The sequence below is a fragment of the Argentina silus genome, assembly GCF_951799395.1.
Source record: "Argentina silus genome assembly, chromosome: 10".
NCBI classification, from domain to species: domain Eukaryota; kingdom Metazoa; phylum Chordata; class Actinopteri; order Argentiniformes; family Argentinidae; genus Argentina; species Argentina silus.
The window spans coordinates 8820373-8841955 of NC_139664.1; the positions used below are offsets into that span (position 1 = coordinate 8820373).

At 44.8% G+C, this 21583-nt stretch overlaps 2 protein-coding genes across 5 annotated transcripts in view; both read right to left on the reverse strand.

Annotated features, from left to right (window-relative positions):
* Positions 1 to 145: 145 nt before the first annotated feature.
* Positions 146 to 19885, reverse strand: zbtb7b (zinc finger and BTB domain containing 7B). 4 transcript variants are annotated; one of them, XM_083678109.1, is made up of 4 exons: positions 19564 to 19885; positions 16883 to 16998; positions 3884 to 4917; positions 146 to 3735 (listed from the first exon to the last, which is right to left on the reverse strand). In XM_083678109.1, the coding sequence occupies exons 3-4, from the start codon at positions 4909 to 4911 to the stop codon at positions 3087 to 3089; spliced, it is 1677 nt and encodes a 558-aa protein (XP_083534235.1). In that variant the 5' UTR covers positions 4912 to 4917; positions 16883 to 16998; positions 19564 to 19885; the 3' UTR covers positions 146 to 3086. The 4 variants fall into 4 exon arrangements, with proteins under 4 accessions (XP_083534235.1, XP_083534234.1, XP_083534233.1 ...); XM_083678108.1 differs by having other exon boundaries at positions 16883 to 17003; XM_083678107.1 differs by lacking the exons at positions 16883 to 16998; positions 19564 to 19885 and adding an exon at positions 15082 to 15156.
* Positions 12671 to 21583, reverse strand: part of setdb1b (SET domain bifurcated histone lysine methyltransferase 1b) — an 81353-nt gene continuing 72440 nt past the window's right edge. Inside the window, exon 26 of the transcript XR_014554431.1 lies at positions 12671 to 12683. The gene's annotated coding sequence lies outside the window, so the exon portion shown is untranslated. The remainder of the gene's footprint in view (positions 12684 to 21583) is intronic.

Below are 21583 nucleotides of genomic sequence, written 5' to 3' on the forward strand. Positions count from 1 at the left end.
CAAGTAAAACATACTGAAATTAGTTACTACAATTAATACTACAATGCTATACATTGCAATAACTACAGTCTTATATGAATATAAAAATCACCCCTAAAAGAGACAAAAATCTCTCTTGTCTTTCAATCATAACCACACATCAGACTGGGATAGATATCTTTGTTTATTTATATGTTTTCTTTAGTACAATATCTGAAACAAATGGTGGGAAAATGAATTAACTATCTCTGAGAAGGTCAACTGAAAACGGAAAGACAAAAATGTATCCCTGATAGTGGGGTCTCTATTCAAACCAGACCCCAGATCCCTTCACCAAAGCCAAAGAAAACATAGCTCACATAGAAACACTGCAACAATGCTTCACAGCTGGCATCTGTTGAACTCTCATATTCATTCACAAAGCTCCGACTGGGGGTAGCAACACCCTTCATGTACAGAAACCTTTTCACTGCAATGTGTGTGAGAGGTTGTGATTGTTGCAGCCCATGTACAGTTTCAAGTCTTGCCAAAGTTCTTTGGAGATGGATTCATTTGTATCAAGCCTTCTCAGCCCAATTCCAAAAAGCTGTAGGCTACTGAAGGGTATCAATACCCCTCAAACATAACAACATAGGCTACACATCATATCTCGCCCACAATTTTGCATAATCACTTAGTGCATTGCTCAAGATTTCCTGAGAATAGTTGCAGCACGACAAAACAAAAACAAAATCCAAGGCAGCTTCACCCCATATATATTTTTAGAATTCTGTACAATTATGCTGTAGAAAGAATAGACAATGTCATCAAGAATTTAAGGATTGATAGATAGATATCTTCTCTTACGATCTTACAATCATTAACGATACTGAGTGAATTCATGGAATGGATAATGAAGAGGGTGAAACAAAAAAACAAAGCTTTACATTTTAGTGCAAATAAATCAGAAACAAACAAAATGTTTTTCTACACAGCATGGAATAGACAGCACACACACCTGTCCTGTATACTAGTGCTACAGCAGGTTTAGGCTACAGGGGGTACAGGAGAGTAACAAATGAAAACATAACTCACTGTCTACTAAAGAGTGACTGACTATGAAGAAATAACTGATTATAAGTAAGCGAAGCAGACGATCACTCCTGCAACGGACCACAAAATGGCCGCTGGTCTCATCGAGAGGCCTGCTTGGTTCTCCAGAGGAAATGACACAATGGAAGAACTAAAAAGCTATTGTCAAACAAAATGCGAGACAATGAACTAGACACCAATGGCCCCTTAGACACTGCAGTGGCCTACCTGCGACTTAAATGAACATCTTTGACAGCTCATGCATTAATGTGTCATACAGTACTGTACATGTTGCGTAAACAACGAAAGTATCCCTTATTATGTGCAGTTGATGGTCTGTCTCTAATTGACAGTGTCAAATGGCTAAGTAGGGACAATCGTCTTATGCTGTACTATAGAGAGAGCTCTGACCCTCCCTCTCTTTTCTCATTCTCTCTGTTCCCTTCTCTCAACCCCGGAGGATGGAATGTGCCTGTATTATTGCAGTACCTGACGGGGTTAAATGTGCAAACAAATGCTGAGGAAGAAGAAAGACACGTAACCCAACAGGACAGAGGGTATATGGACCATTCTTAACCATCACTTTAAGCACAATGCAGCTTGTCTTAAGAACTAGGTAAAGCACTTCAACTGTGCAAAGAGAAGAAGAGTGGTGTTGCGTTGTGGGTCACTGTGTCAAACCCTGGGTTGGGTCACACAAAGAGTTTCAACTGGAAAGCCACAATAAATAAAAATAAATAAATAAATACAGAAAGAGAGAGAAAGTTCTCTCACTCATTCCGTCCCCCCTTTTCTCTTTTTTTTTGTTACAAACAACGCCAAAACAGGGAGTGCATGGGAAGACTTTCTAATGAAGGAGACTTTGGAAAGGAAGGATCTCCATCAACGTTAAAAAAAAAAAAAGAAAAAAAAAAAAGTAAACACAAAAGCAACATACATCTCTCATCAACAATCATCCAATGACCCAGACTTTGTCTTTTTTTGGTCAGGCATTTTTCATTGAGCCCTATAGCTCGACAGAGTCTAACATATGGAATATGAGCCGTCTGTCCCTTACCCTTCTCTACCTCAGCCGTTGAGAAGATGGCAAATCAAGAACATCTGAAATCTCCTGAAACCAAACCTGGGCTCTAATACATCTTTCTCTTCCTGTTTTTGATCAAATTGATTTAGAAATGAAATAAACTGAAATCTTTGGTATCACTAGTGCCCTACAAAAAGAAGAGCATGAAAAACTTGAAGCATGAAGAACAGAACATTTCAGTTTTAAACTATGTTCATTAACTATATAATCAAGCCAGCAACAGTTAGACAATGGCCATCTAACGTTGATGAGAGATAAACATCATATGACTTAGGAAACTACGATGTGAGCCAGTGACTGTAGCCCCAACAACAGCCACTAGGGGACAGTAAGAATACACGCAACATATAGTTGAACTGTGAGGCATCTTGAAACCAGCGACTGATTAAGTTCTGTTTGTTGTATACATTATGCTTGTACTAAAATAACATGTGGATTGTTGCGTTTTTTAAATAGCAGTTTTCTCTTCTAAAAAAATATCTATATGTCTGTATCTATCTTTTCTTCAAAATTACTAACTTTTTTCTCAGCTCCTGATTTCAGCTTGCATAGTGACAGAAAAGCAACCCCATAACCACACTCTCACCATGCATCTAAACATTAACGTAACATATTTCCAAATAAAGCCAAATCCATACAGCAAATGAGAATAACTACAGCATGAAATAAAATAGCTCAAACAGAAAATATATTAAAATAACAAAACTAGAAACTGAAATAAAAGACAACAGAAATAAAACATCAAGAGCCATGAAACAAAATTAATAAATCAGAAAACCCGTTTTCCATTTTTTTTGTATTTCATTTTTCTCTAAGTGCTCTCTAAGAGTGAGCAGATCATAGGTCCAGCCACCTGAGTGAGATCTTTACACACACACACACACACACACACACACACACACACACACACACACACACACACACACACACACACACACACACACTTCTCTTCTCAGTCCTCCTCGTCCTCTTCCTCATCTTCCTCTCCCATTAACTCCTCCTCCTCCTCCTCTACTTCTGCCCACCTCGCATGCTGAAGTGCAGGAGAGTGGGCTCCCCCTGCCTCTTCCTCTACCCGTCTCCCTACTCCAAGCTCTGGACCCCTCCATGTCAGGTGGGGGTAGGGCTGCCTGTGAGCCTCCAGGAAGGTCAGCGCTTGTAAGGCTAGAGATCTCTCTCTCGCAGCCTCCAGCAACTGGGCTCCAGACCGATCCCCCTGGACAGCTACCCCATGACCGAGGAATGCAGAGGGTTGTGGCTGCAAGGGATGAGGCTCCAGAGAGTCAAGCTCATCTGGCGCAGACCCTCTTCCACCTGCACCACGACCTCCACCCCCTCTGCCTTCCTCCCCGTGCCCAGCCCCGCGCCTCGGCTTGCGGGTGCGCAGCTCCAAGCAGCTGTGGCCCTTGCGGTGGCGCATGAGGTGGTCTTCGCGGGCGAAGGCCTTGTGGCAGAGCGGGCACTCAAAGGGGCGTACCCCGCTGTGGAGTGACAGGTGGTTCTTCAGATCGTAGGAGTGCAGGAAGCGGGCGGGACAGTGGGGGCATGGGTAGGGGCGCTCCCCTGTGTGCTTCCTCATGTGGATCTTCAGCTTATCGTTTCTGATGGGGAGAGAGAGAAAGCAGATGAGAGAGGGAAACGGGAGAGACTAGAGGGAAAAATCTATTCCACATGAATAGATTAAAAAGATCACACACACACACACACACACGCGCGCACACGCACCCGCACACACACACGTACACGTACCGGGTGAAGCGGACTCCGCAGGCGGAGCACTGAAAGGGTTTCTCCCCAGTGTGTGTTCTCATGTGTCTGGGCAGCTTCCCCGCCCCATGGATGATCTTCTGACAAACGGGACACTGCTGGGGGGTCTGGGACTTCCTCTTCCTCCCCGCTCCTCCTGCTCCCGCCACCACCTCCCCTTGCTCAGCCATAGAGCAGGTAGAGGTGCTCCCCAAAACCCCCCCATTCCCCAAGCCCTTCATGTCCTCATCTTCTGACAGGTGGTCATCGGAGGGAGGGGGAGGGGGGCCGAGGACACGCTCCTGGGGCACTCCTCCGTTCACCATCGCCCCCCTCCCTGGCATCTTGCCCCTCCTGCGCTCCCCGTTCTGCCCTGCTGTGGGCGGGTGGTCTTCCTGCCTAGGACTAGGGGGCCGACTAGGGGACCGGCTTGGGGGGAGGGAGCGGGTGCTGTCCTGCACAGGTGAGGGGTGAGGAGGCGGGGGAGAGGGCTCTCGCTTTTCATTTGTGTGATGAGACTCGACCCTCGTCAACTTCCGCTTGTCCTTCTTCCTACGGGACGCTTTTGCCCTCTCTGTGTGGTACACTACCTCCCCCTCTGCCTCGCCCTTCTCCCCCAGGATGTCTCTACAGGCGTCAGCCACACACTGGATCCCCAGTAGCTGGGCCCCTCTCAGCACATCTCTCATCCCTGAGTTGCGGATGGTCAGAGTGGCAGTGTAGGCAAACTCCAGCAGCGCGTCCAGGGCATCGGGTGCCACACAGTCTAACTGGCACACACTGAACCCACCCCCTCCTCCTCCCACCTCTCCCCCCTCCCCTCCCCCCCCCTCCTCGGCCACGAACAGCCGGCGGAAGTAGAGGCTGACGGCGGCCATAACAGAGCGGTGGGTGGGGTATCGCGCCCCCCGAGAGGTCAAGGTGAGGTCACAGAGGAGCCCCGCCCTCCTCTGGGCATTGAGGCTGGACAGGAGCTCGCTGCTGTGCTCCGGGAAGGGGATCCCAATCAGATCGTCCTCTCCTGGAGACATCGCCACCTACAGGAGTGGAGGGGAAGAGTGGTTTAGAATAGTGGAGTCATCAAGGACAGCTCTGGTACAAGCATGAGTGTGCAAAATACATTGGGGAATATATAGGTTGGCCACAGAGTATTACAGGCATGAGTCATTCTGATCCATTCTAATCACTGCCAATGCCACCCACCCATGCCTCCAACTAGCTTACTGAAAGAAAATGTGAGCTGTATTAATTCAATGAAAATCTCATATATAGGTGCTTAATTATTCAGTAATTTACCAAATTATACTGTAGGATATTTTTGTTGGTATAATGAATATCAGGCAACAATGTCATAACAGTATTGCATCAGGTTTTGATGTAGACCACATTCAGCGTTTTTGAACCAGGAAACAGGTGCATCAGGTCCAACATTCTATACCTCGACGCAATTTCCATGTGTAGTTTTTAAGAACAAGCGCACAGGTGTCCCACACCTCAGTTCAGAGCAGTTCTTAGTGAACTAAGAGCCAGATAGAGACAAGACAGTGTAATTTGGATTTTGGTTAATAGCCTACCGTCATTAGCGTGACGAGGAGCTCTCTTTCACGTGAGGGACAATTTTAACCAGGAGCTTAGCGCCATCTCTCCCCCTCATCCTCCCCCTCCCCTTCATCTCCCCCCTCACCCTTCCACCCCAGATTACTAAATCAGGAACAAGTGATTTTGGTTGAGGGTGTGTGTGTGTGTCGGGGAAGGGGGAGGGGGGAGGGGATCAGACAGAGAGAGGAGAGGAGGGGGGTAAGAGAGGGAGAGATTGAGAAAAAGAAAAAGAGAGAAGGAGGGGGAAGGGGGAGAGAGATGTAGGGACAAGAGAGAGGGAGAGAGGTGACAGCAGGTGGAGAGAAAGTAGGCGGGAGCGAGTGGTAGCAAAAGGGCAGTAGGTTAATTTGTGAGTGTGAGAGCTTTATAGTATTATCTCCCTCGATTACGAATAGCAGGGCAAGAGAGAGGAGAGACGGAGAGATAGAAGTGAATGATAGAGAGAAGGGGGAGATAGAAGGGGGAACGTGAAAGGGGGAGAGAGGTCGACATAGAATGAGGAAGGTAAAATAGGTGAGGTGAATTCCAGGTAAAGCATTCCAGGTGCTACCACTGGTCCAAATCCAAATATGGGGCACATGCAACAAGTAGTTACAGACATAGCATTGATGTCAATGGCAGATTCAAGTTATGTGGGTGTGTTTCAACATGTTTTTGGCCCACTAAATCCATGTTTATTCTATCTACTTGGGCAATATGTTACAACCTAGTTTGAGGTCACTTTGAGTTGATTGAGACATGCTATTGTTGTAGACAAATCCAAATGTATGGGTCATCTACTCTCTAGGTGCATAGACGACTCTCTTGGTATCCATGAGGTATATTTGTAATTTACGCTTTTAAGTCCCAGGGACTTCCCTCTCCTGTTCCCTAAGCTCTCACCTCACCCCTTTAACCTGTTCCACAATACCTCTCACACACCTAAGCAGTGCACATTTTCCACAAACAACTTACTCCCCAGTTCCCCCGCCCCTCCTCCCCTTCATTTCCCTCCGATAGCAACCAGCAGCCCCCCTGGCCATCCTATAATAGTTTCTCCGTAATGCCCCCAGGGCTCTGCTTAACAAGAGTACATTCACTTGACTAACCTGCTCCAAAACACACCCTATACACAGACGTACACACACACACACACATTTACTTACTTAGTTACTGTACATAGCGTGCCATTCTCTTGGCCTCCCCACCCCCTATTGTTAGCCTCAGTCTGTGGTCTGTTGATCGACATGCCAGTCTGTACGTAACACACACACACACACACACACACACACACACACACACACACACACACACACACACACACACACACACACACACACACACACACACACACACACACACACACACACACACACACACACACACACACAGTCTCTTTCAACATTCATGCTATTTGCCTTCAATCAAAAGCCCACCTGGACCAAAACAGAACCGGGCCGGACCCTGACCCAGAACAAACACTCCTTCCTCTTTCCCTTATCCCACCCAACTGAGCTCAAAAATCCCCAAAACCCATGCGTGACCCTACCTTGCCAGCCTTCATGGCTGATAATGGGGCCGTCAATTTCAGACGATTCTGTATCTCTGTCATGGTATCCGTCTTTTTGTATTTCGCTCTCTCTCTCTCTCTCTCTCTCTATTCCTCTATACAAACCTGTCCCTCCCTCTTTCTCGCTCTCCTTCAACCTCTCTTTCAAAGGGTTCAACTTTAAAGTTCAGAGACTTTTAAGAAGTTGGGGTTAAGCGCTCATCCTTGGGGATGTCTACCTCTTTCGCTCTTTCTTTCTTTCACTCACTCTCTTCCTGTTGAATGAAAAAAGGGTGTTCGGCGACAGAGACAGATCGAGAGATACCCCTCCCCCCTTCTCGCCTACGCGCCCCTCTCTATCCGAAACTTATTGGGTCGTTTTCCGAAGCCATCGTCAGTTTCCGATGAACATGATTTCCTGGCCTACCCCTCCCCGGCAAGTATGACCTCTGACCTAATCTGAACAGGTATTTTGGACCGATGTCCGTCTCTACAGTGCTGGAGGGACTAGGGGTGCCTCCCAAAGAAAAATGGCTTCTTCAATTTGTCTCCTGTCCCTTCCTCCTTTCCATTGAATGTAGAATGGAGGATGGCCTTCCAGGGATTGACTTTCACTGTCCAGTTCTGTTCTGTCAGTGCAGATGGAGGAGGGAGGAGACAAGGAAAGGAGGCCATTGCGGATGATTGAGATGCAGTCCTAGTTTCAGCCTTTCTTTCACTCATGGCCGCCGTCAGCCTTTCGACACTCATGTTATGGAGGGGCCTTGCGTGAAACAAAACAAGCACCCTGGAACAATCTTAAATAAGCTCAAACTCCCCCAAAAAAGTTCAACCAACTTCAAAAATGTCCTATTTTGAACACATCACACATTACAAAATGTAAAAACAAAAATCATATTGGTGCTCTGACTCATAATAAACCACACAGACATCCAGGTAGGTACGATATGAGAGGTTCAACCAGAACGTCATAATACACAGGCTCCACTTACACTGCTGTGGCTATGACACAACCCTCTGAAAATAGACACTGTTAACTATATAATAAAGAGTGATGGAGATTGTCATCAACTCCCATTACAACCGGTCATACAACAACTCTGACTGAACTTTGCGGCATGTAAGCCAAATATGTTTGATTGTTCACAAAAACAAATCTGATGTAATATTTTCGGTTTGTGGCATTGACGCTGGCAACGTTTGTGCCACCGCAGTCAGATAGAAGAGGAGGGAGGAAGTGGAGAATTCAGGGAGATTTGGTTGAGGTATCTCCTACGCTCGTACGCAGACCTTCAATGTTATGCTGGAAAAAGTATCAGAAGAGAACAGAGTCAACAGACGCCGAAAGGTCACAATCCCACTGAGAAAACACCACTTCTGTCTCAATGGGGCAAGCCAAGGGGCTCGATAAGTGTGTGTGTGTGTGTGTGTGTGTGTGTGTGTGTGTGTGTGTGTGTCCAAGTGTGTCCAAAGGTGGAAAGAGTACTACTCAAGTAGAAGTACTGTTACTTCAGTGAAATTTTACTTAAGTAAAAGGAAAGGTTCTAGTCTACGAAAAAAACTCAAGTAAAAGTAAAAAAGTAGCTTATTAAAAAAGTACTTAAGTGAAAGTAATTTGCATCACTTTCAAAATGAAACGCTAACCGTGATTATTGCATTTCATCATCATCTTAATTCATTACATTCAGTACAGTTTGGTTTGATTGGCCTGTTTAGGCACGCTATTGAATATGAACCTGCCCTGAACAGAGGTCGGAAAATGTTGGTATGATTCTGCTATGGATATTATTGTACTGGAATGGATGATAAAAAAAAATATTCAAGACATAAAGACTCAATTAAAAGTTAAATTACAGACTTTCAAAAATACAAAAATAAGTACAAATCCTTGAAAAATCAACCAAAAAAACAACCTCTGTGTGTTTCTAACCCTCCTGGAACATGTGTGTACATTTCTATTAGAAGTAGATATGATTGAGAATGTCTGAACTTGACACTGATCTGTCTGATAACACTGGCTAGTTTAAAGCCATATGGAGGGCGAAGTATTGCTTTATTCTACATCAATCAAGTTAGCAACATGTTGTTTATGGTGTGAGAAAAGCGTCTTCTTAATTTGAACAAAAATCACTTGAACGGTTTCATGTGGGTTGAGATTTTGTCAAATTGGAAACGTTTCTTTGTTTGTGGGAAAACTAAAGTACCAATTGAAGCCAGGCAGAGGAATTCTTTAATGGGAGAGAGAGGGAGAGAGAGAGAGAGAGAGAGAGAGAGAGAGAGAGAGAGAGAGAGAGAATAAGAGAGAGAAAAACAACATAAACCTCAAGACAGGGGGATAGGCAGAGCGCATCAGCTACCGTTTACCGTTTCCGGCGCAAATGAAGAGGAAAGCTCTTATGGGTGTTTTAGTCTGCTGCTATTTTTAAGTGATTCCTCAGAAGGGAGACATGTTATTCGGAAGATTTCTGTTAATCGAACCACAGTGAGTCACTTAATAAAGGCACACCCTGAAACACACACACACACACAAACAATTACTTTGTTAAAAGTAGTAGTGGTGTAAGTTTGACAGTAAGTTTGATACTCCCCTACACCGCATACCCCCCACTCTCGTTCTCTTAGTCTCTCTCTCTCTCTCTCTCTCTCTCTCTCTCTCTCTCTCTCTCTCTCTCTCTCTCTCTCTCTCTCTCTCTCTCTCTCTCTCTCTCTCTCTCTCTCTCTCTCTCTCTCTCTCTCTCTCTCTCTCTCTCTCTCTCTCTCTCTCTTTCTCTCTCTCTCTCTCTCTCGTTCTCTATTTCTTTTATCCTCTCTTCCCTCATCTCCTGTCCTTTCTCGGTCCTATCTTAGTCACCCTGTTTCTGGTTCATAAAAAAGGGACAGCTCTACACAAGTTGCTGAATCTTGTAACACTTTTCAGCTAATGTGAAAATAAAAACCACTATGGATAGCTACATACTCACTCATGCAAACACCCAAACCCATGCATAGTTGTGTACCAACATGTAAGTTCACAAACATACACAAATAACACACTTTTCTGGTCTAAAAACACCGCTCACTCCTTTTCTGTCTAATGTTCCAAGTAGACATGAAGAAAAAACAACCAAACTGGAAACTAAATGTAGTAAGATGTCATACTCTGCCATGTTGAAGAAAGCATACACTGTAAAGACACACAGCTTTTCAAAATCAGGCCTGTCTAGAATAACAACATTTAATACAATAGCCGGATTCAAGTTTGTATAATTAAATAAATATAAATAAGTTTATACAGGCTAATAAATCCAAAATAATCCAAACATCCTTTTTAAATCTATACAAAAAATGCAAATACAGTAAAAAAAAAAAAAAACTTAAAAAAGAAAAGAAAAAGAGACAGTCATCTCTCTTATATTCATCACTCTATGCTACCATCGTTTCTCTCGCTCTCAAAGCGGACTCTTGAACTCCCACTCCTCTGTCGACAGTTGAGTACCTCTCTTCCCCTACGACAATACGGTTTCCTAATCCATCAGTTTCATTATGCACATCACTCTCTTCTTCTACGCTCTTCATATTAACGCTTTATTCACAAGGTTCATGAGTTCATGAAGCACAGTTGATGGTTATGGTTCTTTATACCATCATCGGTAACAAAAAGCCAAGCAAAGAAATGTACCAAGGCTAAGCCAAGCCTAATATAATAATAAACATCTATTATAAGTATTGTATTTAGCATATTCATAGACAGGATAAAGACTCTTTAGGATTTGAAAGTTTGTCGGGGGGGTCCTTGGAAAATACAGTGCACAAACCAAATGGATAGAGCCAAAAGGTAGAAACAAATGACCTTCAATACAATGGCTAAATATCTTGTCTGCTTGACTGTGACTTCAACTGATTTCAACCAGGGAGAGAGAGAGAGTTCACTTGAACCCCTCTTAGAAGTGGACTGTGTTATTATTATTCTGGGTCTTATTTTCCGTTAGGGCCTGTAAGTTTTCCCAATCCACCTCAATTATATCAGCGCTGCAGCCGAGAGGGAAAATATGACTTTACGCTATTCACAGAAAACTGTGGCTGAGAGGAAGAGGAGAAATGAGTTTATTCTGATGTCAGATGTTTTCCAGCGTGTGTGTGTGTGTGTGTGTGTGTGTGTGTGTGTGTGTGTGTGTGTGTGTGTTAGTGTTCATTCATACTATGTTTAAATGGAGAGCTCCAACAGTGTCTATAAAGGACTACCGACAGTTTCATATCTAGATGTACAGACTCTGACAATCCATAGCTAATAACAAATAGAGTATATGGATTAAATGTAATCAAATTAAGAATTTAAATATGCTCGTAAAGTATTTCTTACAGTAAAAATTTTTTTCATTGAAGGCATGTTTTGACTTGCTTCCAATTCATTTTCAATGAAGGGTTGAGTATGTAATCAAATAAATACATATTATTCACATATGTGAGTAAAGAATAAAAATTTAGAATGTAAAGGATTGTAAACATAAAATAAATACATTGAAGTTATGACAGTTATTATACACAATATGTAATAAACCTTAATCTTACACTTGGCATGTCCATTTAACACGATTATTATTATGATTATTATGATTATTAATAATAAAACATTGCTGTGAAAATCCAGCAATGTTAATCAATTTGGTCACATCCAATATAGTCTACAATAAGTAGAGTGTGCTATGGAGTAAACCACTGCAACAACTACTAACGTATCTTCAACGCATGCACATACACACACAATACTGTAGGAAGCCCATTTCAAATGCAGAAATGTCCTTCCATCGTAACTGCAATTTAATTTTTTTTACAGAACAAAAAAAATGGGAAAAAAATCTATAGTAATAGTCCAAATACTGTAGATAACATTGACACATGAAAACCAAACAATCACACTAGAAAGTAAATAGCAGATGTTCCCAAAAACACCATGGCCTGACGGGTGGAAATTAAGAGTCATGTTCATACCGTTTCTCCTTCACGTGCTCCTTTTACTCTCACTGCCACAGTCTCCTTTCTCTGTCTCTCTTTCTCTCCCCCTTTCTCCTTCTCTCACACACTGTTTCCCATTCTAACACTTTGGGGGTCGGGGGTGTGGTGGTGGTGCATCTTTTCAGAGGAGGGGTTAAGGAGAGGAAAAAGGAGGATGAGATGAGATGAGAGAACCTTATTAGATGAGAGAACCCACAAAGAACCCACATAGACCTCACATAGAACCCTATCAGACCCAATGTAGTCGCGTTAACACGTTCAGAACCAAACGTGTGTGCTCTGTGGGTTTATGAATGGCCCTAAGCACTCACAATGCAGTGTACAGAAGGTTAGTAGAAATTCAAGACAAACACATCTACTGTATACTTTGCCAACTCTCTGATTGTTTGCTGTTGTCTGTGGTTATGAGGGAAAGGTTTAGTGCCTCTAAAGCAGTGTCTGCAGTTGCACATGCAGCAACTCACAGAGAAGTTGAGACCTATACTGGTACAAAATGGCTGCTGCGCATCACAAACCTGGGTTCTACACATGGAAAGATGCAGTAGCTTATCCCAACACTATGACCTGCATTGTGGTACAGTACACACTCTTTTGCTCATCCTCATCATCATCATCACCACCATGTCTCTACCCTGGGCTGATGGAGAGTAAAACAAGACCTCTCCATTCACCCTACTGATAATTCTCACTGAACGAGACATTTGCATTTCACCAAGAGATATAAAAACAGCCACAGCCTAAGGGAAATTTGAATTGTCATTTGAATTAGTTAAAAGACAAGACTTAAGACAACATTGGAACGAATGCACCCAGGTCGTGACTGCAGCAATTATATAGAGAATAAGATACGTTAGACTATTCGGGGGGGGAAAAACAACAGATTTCACTTCCACTATGCTATAAAATAATTTGTGAATACAGAGGTAAACAGTCTGAGTTTCTGTCAAAGTCCTGTATAAGTCAAATGTACCCTTATCACTGTTCCAATCATGTCCTCAGAAAAATAACCTGCAGACACTCAGGAAAAGGGGCCCTATCTTACTATCCTACTGTGTGCCCCTGCATACAACCCCTCTGCTACGTTAAACTGGGGCAGCAGTGTGTGTGTGTGTGTGTGTGTGTGTGTGTGTGGACGTCTTGGTTCCAAGAACACATTACATTATTCATTTGGCTGGCAGAGCGGAGGCCCTTATCCCAGCCCTCCCACGCCACGCGGCAGCCATTTTGCATGCTATCCCTCTGTTCTGATGGGAATCTGCTGTTCTTCAACTCCACAAACTTACAATGGGGCAGCTGGAATACTAATATAGGAACTGTCAACTACAGAGCAGTAGATACACTGCACACGGCCCTGTGTTTGCTCCGTGGCTCAGACTTAAATTGCTCTTTGGATTTCAGGGCAATTTGGACAATCTATATTGTGATGCTTCAATATGTATTTATTTTCCATTCATTATAAAACAAACTCATTAACACACACTGGATCATTCTCTGCAGTTGCTTGCCTCTCTTTAAATGACACAAAACACTGTTATCGACAGGTACCATACAGAAACAGATTTATGCCATGTTCTTTGAAGGGAAAATTGAGAGGGAGCAAGAGGAAAAAGAAAGCCAAATCTGAGGTTGGAAAGAGGAAGAGGGTCTGAGATTTGCGGGGAGATCAACAATAACAAAAGGAAGAAGAGGGAGGTTTGTTTTCTAAAAACACCTGTGTTCTTCGAAAACACGACAAGCAACGGAGTGAGTGGGAGAGGTGAGGTGCATGAGAGTGTGTCAGCAAGCGAATGTCATTGAAGGAGGGAGTGAAGGGTGGGTGTAAAGATGAAGAGAGAGATAAAAAAAAATTTTTTAAAAAATAAAGAGAGAGAGGGGTGGGGGGTAATCTAACAGGAAAATCAAGTCTTCAGCTCCGACAATCTGTGTCAGAGAGGAGAAATGAAAGAAGAGAAGGGGGGGGTTTAGTTACAGAGAAAGAGAGGGAGGCGAAGGAGGGGGTAGAGGGAGTCAGTGGGGAGAGAGAGAGAGAAAGAGAGAGACAGGAAGTAGCTGCAGTGAGTCCTTGCAGGTGTGTGTGTGTGTTTGCAGATGTCTGAGGGAGAGATGTGGTAGCAGTCAGCGCTATCATTAACATCAGTGAAAGGGAGTTTCAACTCACATAGATGGAGAAGACACACATACAGGCCAGAGGAAGACACAGAAACCTTTACGTGATTTTGCATGTGTGTGTGCGTGTGTGTGTGTGTGTGTGTACAGTAGGTATGTGTTTGCACACTGTCAGTGTGTGAGTGTATGGAAGGGCTTTACTTCAAAGTTCAAAAGCATGCTGACAATGTGGTTTCACACCTTGGTCTCCCCTCTCTCTCTGCCTTTATCTGGTCAGCAGTTTCAGTCTCTCAGTCCCAGGACTAAGTGCATGTGAACAGTGGGGGTGTGTTGTGAGTGTGTGGGCAATTTCTGTGCAGAACTTGTTTAAGTATACAGAATGTGTGTAGTGTGTATTAACAAACATATTAAACAGGTTGTGTGAGTGTGTGTGTGAGCGTGTGTGTGTGTGTGTGTGTGTGTGTGTGTGAATAAGGCGTGTCTGCTTGCTGGATTAAGTTGCCACATCATTTGGGAGGGTCTCGACAGCTGCTCTTCTCTCTTACACACTACCTCCCTCTTTAGAGAACGATGTCGCAAAACTCTTGCTCACACACACATACGCACGTACGTACGCACGCACACACACACTACAGAAATGTCGCAAAACTAACTGATCCTGATCAGCTTCCTCTTCCTCTGCTCTCAGTGAGGACGGACCACGAGGAGAGATGGTGAGAGATACACAAATGACAAAACAGACAGACAGACAGACAGAAAAGTTGAGAAAGAATGACCACATCAGCATAAAGAGTATGAGACAGAGAGAGAGAATAAGAGAGAACCCATATATGATAGAATACAGGCCCATTGAGAGAAGGGATGAGAGAGGCAGAGCCCACACAGCAAAGTCAGATGTAGGGGGGACAGGGAGAGAAGTACCCCTCCAGAGGGGAACAGTACAATGACGGACAATGAGTTTGATATGTTTCCTTACCCTGCTCATGTGTGATCAAGCATTTGTTGTCGAGGGCTCCATGATCAGTGTGCAAGTAACCAACCGCGTCAATCAGAGGTTGTTAATGAATTTGACACTTCCCCCGCAAATCAACGTGATTGATACTGCAATCATTTTCACTTCACTGAGGTAGATCAACGGGAGGAGGGCAGTGACATTTCACTGACAAGTCAGTGACAAGTCTTGATTTGGAAACATGACACACAAAAGCTTTATTTCAAAAGTACTTCAGAGAGAATCGCAAGAGAAGAGCTATCCTATCCTGATTGGTCCATCGCCATGTCTGTCGCTGTTCTGGTCTGCGTGAGACAGAGCTACAGGACTGAGAAGGATGACAGACATGAAAACAGACCAGTCAACAATCCTTCATTGAATCTCACATCCAATCACAGTAATACCTTCGAAAATAAGTTCAAACCCTATCGCCAGGGGAATTTACAAGATACAAAACAAGTTAGAGCACACTGGTTACTATAGACTCGATGACAAACAATCAAACAGATATTCTCACAGTACGACACAAACAATAACAATTTGTCATTTTTTGTTGGAGTTTCCCTTAAAGGATCTGGGGGTAGGGGTCACTTTCAGGCAAGGCGGGATTATTCTGTGTGTGTCATCTCTCTTTCCCTGAAGCAACTTACTGTACCTATTTATGAGCAACACCCACTCAGAGTCTACAGTAACATTTATAACATAACTAGAAAAGGCTGAATCATGTCCTCTCTCTTAGTCCTTTTTTAAAACTCTTTTTTTTTCTCCTTTTGGGTGTCTGTCTTTACAGGAAGTGAAGTATTGCCACTTCCTGCTATCCCCCCCGGTTGTAGCCGGGTGGTGTGGGCTAGGAGGCTGGTGGTCGAGAGAGGGAGAGCTGTCAAACACAACAGAAACTCAAGACTAAAAAAGGGGAAACGGCAGACATACAACTTCCTCTATTGACACACATCGACCGAGGGCAAACTTAACAGTGATGAATATACAGTAGAGTTGGCCTACCTTGCTGACAGGCACAGAGCCTCCTTGACATGAAGTGTATTAGTTCAAGTGTATTCATTCCTATATATAACTACCCAATGACGCAGTAATAGGGAGACCACTATGGTCGGACAGACAGCTTGAAAGGGGGAGAACGAGAGAGAGAGATGGAGAGGGGGAACTAAGGGGATGGATGGAAAAATGAAATGGAAATGAATGGGATGAAAGGGAAGGTGACGAGAGAAGGGAGAGAGGTGGAAGAGTAATGGGATACAAGGAAAAGAAAGGAGCCTGAAAAACAGTGATTAGAAAGGGAGAAGTTTGCGTCCTCCCCCATTCCTCCCTCTCAGCCCCTGCCTCCCACTCAGCCCGTGTGTATCTGAAACTGAAACCCCCATGTGTGAACTGGGGGAATTTATATGGGCTCACATGCCCTAATTTATACTTACTGGAACAGTCTGTGTGTGTGTGTGTGTGTGTGTGTGTGTGTGTGCGGTGGGCTTAAGTAAAGGTTCCTCTTTACTTAAAAGACCTCTTCCCCGCAACCCCCCCCCCCCATATCCCCTCCCTCCTTTAGACACACGCACTGGTCACACTTGTGCACGGCACCGATCACATGGTCTGTCACACTTAACAGCCCCCCCCCCTCCTCCTCCTCAACACACACACACACACACACACACACACACACACACACACACACACACACACACACACACACACACACACACACACACACACACACACACACACACACGGTAGTAGAGTGTATTCTCAACAATAGTCAATATCAGCCATCTCTTACCTCCAGTCCATAAACTCAGGGGAAGATGGGTCCCTGCTCTCTTCCTCTCTCGTTCTCTTCTTCCTCTTCTGCCTAATCTGTTCTTCTCCAGAAGAAGCCACAGGTCAGTAGGGCCACTAGACTGGAGGGAAGGAGATGTTTAGATAGATTGAACTAACTTTGTTGATCTCAAGAGGGCCAACAGCCAAGGAGGTTTTTTTATATCTGCATAGTCAGAAAAGCATGGAGCCCTGAACGGCCTCAGGGAGGGCAACGCATATGGAAGAAATAGGACAAGGAGAATGACAGGTAGTTAGAGAGGAGAAAAAAGAGAAAGAGAAAGAGAGAGAGGTGATTCATGAAAAGACGAGAAGTGGGGTGTTAAGACACATTCTAACACCCCCTACAAGCACAATAAGACAACATCCCACACTGCTGCGAAACCCACAATAAGTGTGTGAATCATTTACATTAAACTGAATAGTAAACAACAAATAGGGAATCATAACGCATGCACACACACACACACACACACACACACACAGACACACACACACACACACACACACACACACACACGATGTCCACTGGGGGATTCTTGGAAGAGAACAGAAAGAGAGGGGGCCCACTTCCCACTTAACCCTAACAGAGCAGAAGTACACTAACAATGAGCAGGACTAGGAAAACTTACATTTCTACTTGCCCTGTGTTCTGGCTACCTGTCTGGTTGTGTATGTGTGTGTGTGTATGTGTGTGTGTGTGCGTGTGTTATGCTTCCCTATTTGTTGTTTACTATTCAGTTTAATGTAAGGATCAAACAATGGATCCCCTTTAAAGGCAAGAGTAAAACACACACACGCACGCATATTAGTCCAATACACATTTAAAGAGCATTACTACACACCATCGGCATTACTCTTTACACAATATTCAAAACTCTCTGAGAAATATACATTTTATGCAGGGTGCATAACCCAGTGTGTGTGTGTGTGTGTGTGTGTGTGTGTGTGCGTGTCTGTTCGCAGTCACCTTCACATTAATCTACCTCAGAATGGGCAGTGCAAGGAAGGAAAGGAGAGAGTGATGGAGTGAGTGGTGGAGGAAAAGGAGAGAAAAGATAGTAACAGTGAGTCAAGAGCAGAAGACAGAGGGATGAGCATCAGAGACAGGTGTCTCTACATCAGGCCCATACAGAATGAAGCTGAGAGAAATAGGCTACAGAGAACCAACATCGCTTTATTGCAATTCTTTAGATTCCATGTCTGTGGAGCATTCTGTAACATTGTGCCTGGTTAACACACCTGCAGGTGCAGAGGAGATAGAAAGGAAGAGATAGAGAGAGGGGGGGGATAGAGAGGGAGGGGGGGGTAGAGAGAGAGAGCGTGAGAACAGTCCAATCAAGTAAATGACAGGAGTAATTAAGTTACCATGACATCAGCAAAGGGAGAGAGTCGTGAGAGAGGAGGGATGAGCAGAGAACGAGGGATAGATCAGTTACCACAACAAAGACAGTTTATACATTGCTTTCTCTTCTCCCTCAAACACTCACATACACACACAGTGTAATTATTCACAGAGTTGTGTGTGAGTAGTGCCAAATCTAATCTGCAGATGTCAACAACAGTCTATTTGACAAGCACACACATACTGAGAGAGACATACTGTGTATAAATATTAGACTACATATTCTCTGACATGGCATCTACTTGTTCAGTGCACACGTTTTAGCCCTAGGCCAAACATGTTCAGAGACAGTGTGAAGAAAGTTACACACCCACCAATCATGGATATTTGGAGTAAAATGTCCATATATAAATCCAATTCATTATTCTGCTTTATAATTAGTAACTGCCATCCTGGACATAAAGTTGTCTTAATCCAACAACAAACTAGGTAGACAGGCGGACCAAACCCAAGCCAGTTGAGCGGGTTCAGCCGGTCTGTCTGTACCACAGAGGGGCGAGTCAGCAATCCTCACACACACTTCTGCGAAGTCACACACACAAACCAACTGACGTGAAAGCCCTCCATCCATCCATCCATTAGTAAAAACCCTCGACCATGCATCTATCATCGGCAATATGAAAACGTTTACACAACAGAGAAATGACACTAAAAATACACTGACAATTTTAAATATTACGAAGTGGTGTAATTGACAGGCCATCAGGGGTCTTGGGTAAAAGTAACTGTACACAAAGTTGCAAAGCACAGCAAACACATGGCTCTCCTACAGAGGCTGGTTGGTGATGTGCGTGAGAGCAGGTTAGGTTTTGGTTGTCAGCCGGTGTTCGCTGCTATAATTAGCAGCCAAGCCTCCAGAAGTGTACCCGTCGACCCTGCTCACGCTCACCTGGCCACCTCCACACACAGGTAGCTACGCACACAGCAGTATAGCCCCTGAGCTCAAATAATACACACTCGCTTTTAATGCAGGGCCAACTGCACGTCTGTGTGGCAAACAGCACGAAATGTATAGGGAGAAATAATTGTCGACACGTCACACGGGAGTTACCGAATACCCATGACGTGGTTAGTCCTCCCGTGACCCTGGTTAGAACCGAAAGGGGGGCAAGAGGGGGAGTGCAGCGAACCCGGGGGGTGGACAGAATATGGAAAAAGACAAGCGGACAAATATAGCCTAACTTTCAAAATGCCATAGTTTTCCTAGAAACAGAGAGCGGATGAGGGAACGGGTTTACCTGAGCGCCGGTGTGTCACCTGTGTTGTCTTGTCGCCTCCCACCTGACCGGCTTCTATACTTCCTGGATTCTGTGCTCTATTCCGTCCCACCCTGCTTGCCCCCCCCCCCCCCGTCGCTCCCCGGGGTCACCGCTCTCAAGTCCCCGTCCAAAATCTCGGACTCTCCCCAGACGAACCAAGTTACATCGGGGAGGTCTGTCTTTATTATCCACCTCTCCCTCTCTCTGCCGGCGTTTTGATCCCCCTCTCGAATCGCTCCTCGTAGACCGCCGGCTCGCTGGGCTGCTCTCCCCCCTCTCTGACTCCGCTGGCCCACTCCAACTCCCAGCTCCTCCTTTACTGAGAACCAGGAAGCGGCTTGCCCTACTTACACCCAGCCGCGGATTGGCTCTAGCGGGGCTGGAGAGGGACCGCTGGGGTGGGCAGGGCACTGGGGGGTCGGCCATGGTACGATAGGCCAGTGGCAGTGTCTGTCGCCCCGAGGGGGGGGAGGGAGGGAGAGTGGGAGGGCCGGGGTGGGCATGTTGGAGACTCCCAGGGCAGGTCGTGGAGGTCCGCAGGGCTGTGAGGTGGGCACAGCGGGCAGATGGAGAGAGGTCGTCGGACGAGGGCAAATTTGTGCCAGATGCAGCGGACATTTCACTGGAAATAGCTTGCCTTATTTAAACGCGCTATTTATGGTGCACATGCTGTATAGCCTATTGCCTGGCTGTTCAGTGATGACTATTAGGCTTCTCTCTCTCTCTCTCTCTCTCTCTCTCTCTCTCTCTCTCTCTCTCTCTCTCTCTCTCTCTCTCTCTCTCTCTCTCTCTTTCGTGACTCAGCACTTTATTTCAAATCAAACGCTCAGCGACCCAGCTGACCATGGAGATAATGAAAACAGGATATATAGGACACAAAACAGGTGCATCTACTGTACATGCCTTGTTTGCCTCACCAGAAATATGCTTTCACTGACAGCTATGACCTTTATATTTAATTATTAATTCCCTAAAACTGTTCCATTATAAATAACTTCACCCTAAATTCAGAAAAGAGTGGCTACCTAAGCCTGGGGGTCAGTCTGAAGTGGATGGGGGACTATTATGTTATATGCATGTTACACATGTTTTTTTATGCATATTATCTTAGTATATGTGTGTGTGTATGTGTGTGTGTCTTGTGATGTGTTACTCTCAGAACAGCTCTTTTGGGAAGAGGGCCCCTTCTACGGTAAATGATTCACTCTTTCCGAGACAAAGAGAGAGACAATGAAGGGTGCCACAATGCTTATGAACCAGATCATGAGAGAGAGAGAATAGGGTTCGAGCACTCACACACACACACACACACACACACACACACACACACACACTCATCCCCCTCCCCTCATAGCAACGCACACACTTCCTGTTTGAAGTGGTTACACAGCAGACATAGGAATCACCTTACCCTTTCTCAATTCGCATGTTGTGTGCTTTGCTCTAGTGTATGATCCACACACACACACACCTCTGAGTGTGTAATGGTGGGGTTAGAAGGCATAGGAAGTCTAAATATAACATCATGTGGTGTACCCAGCCCACCTCCCACTGCCACCCCCCTAACCTTAAATCTCTGCTTGCTCTGCGGTCTGGCTACCTGTCTGGTTTCTGTGTGTGTGTGTGTGTGTGTGTGTGTGTGAGTTGTGGGTTATGTTAGCTAACGTACACCTACAGTACACCCCCCAATAATTATTATTTATATTATATTTCATTGTAATCTTCCCCAGATGTCATACTATTCAGTTTGATTTACCCAATGATCAAACTATGGATCCCTTTTAACACGTAAAAGGCACACAGACATGAACACATGCACGCACACACGCGCGCACACACACACACACACACACACACACACACACACACACACGCACACACACACACACATAACCATACTTGGCCCTGCAGTAGACCAGAGGAGTGAGTGTACTGTATGTGACCCACCTGTGTGTGCTGAATCCATGCCTACCCTAAGACTCACCTGTTACATAATGGG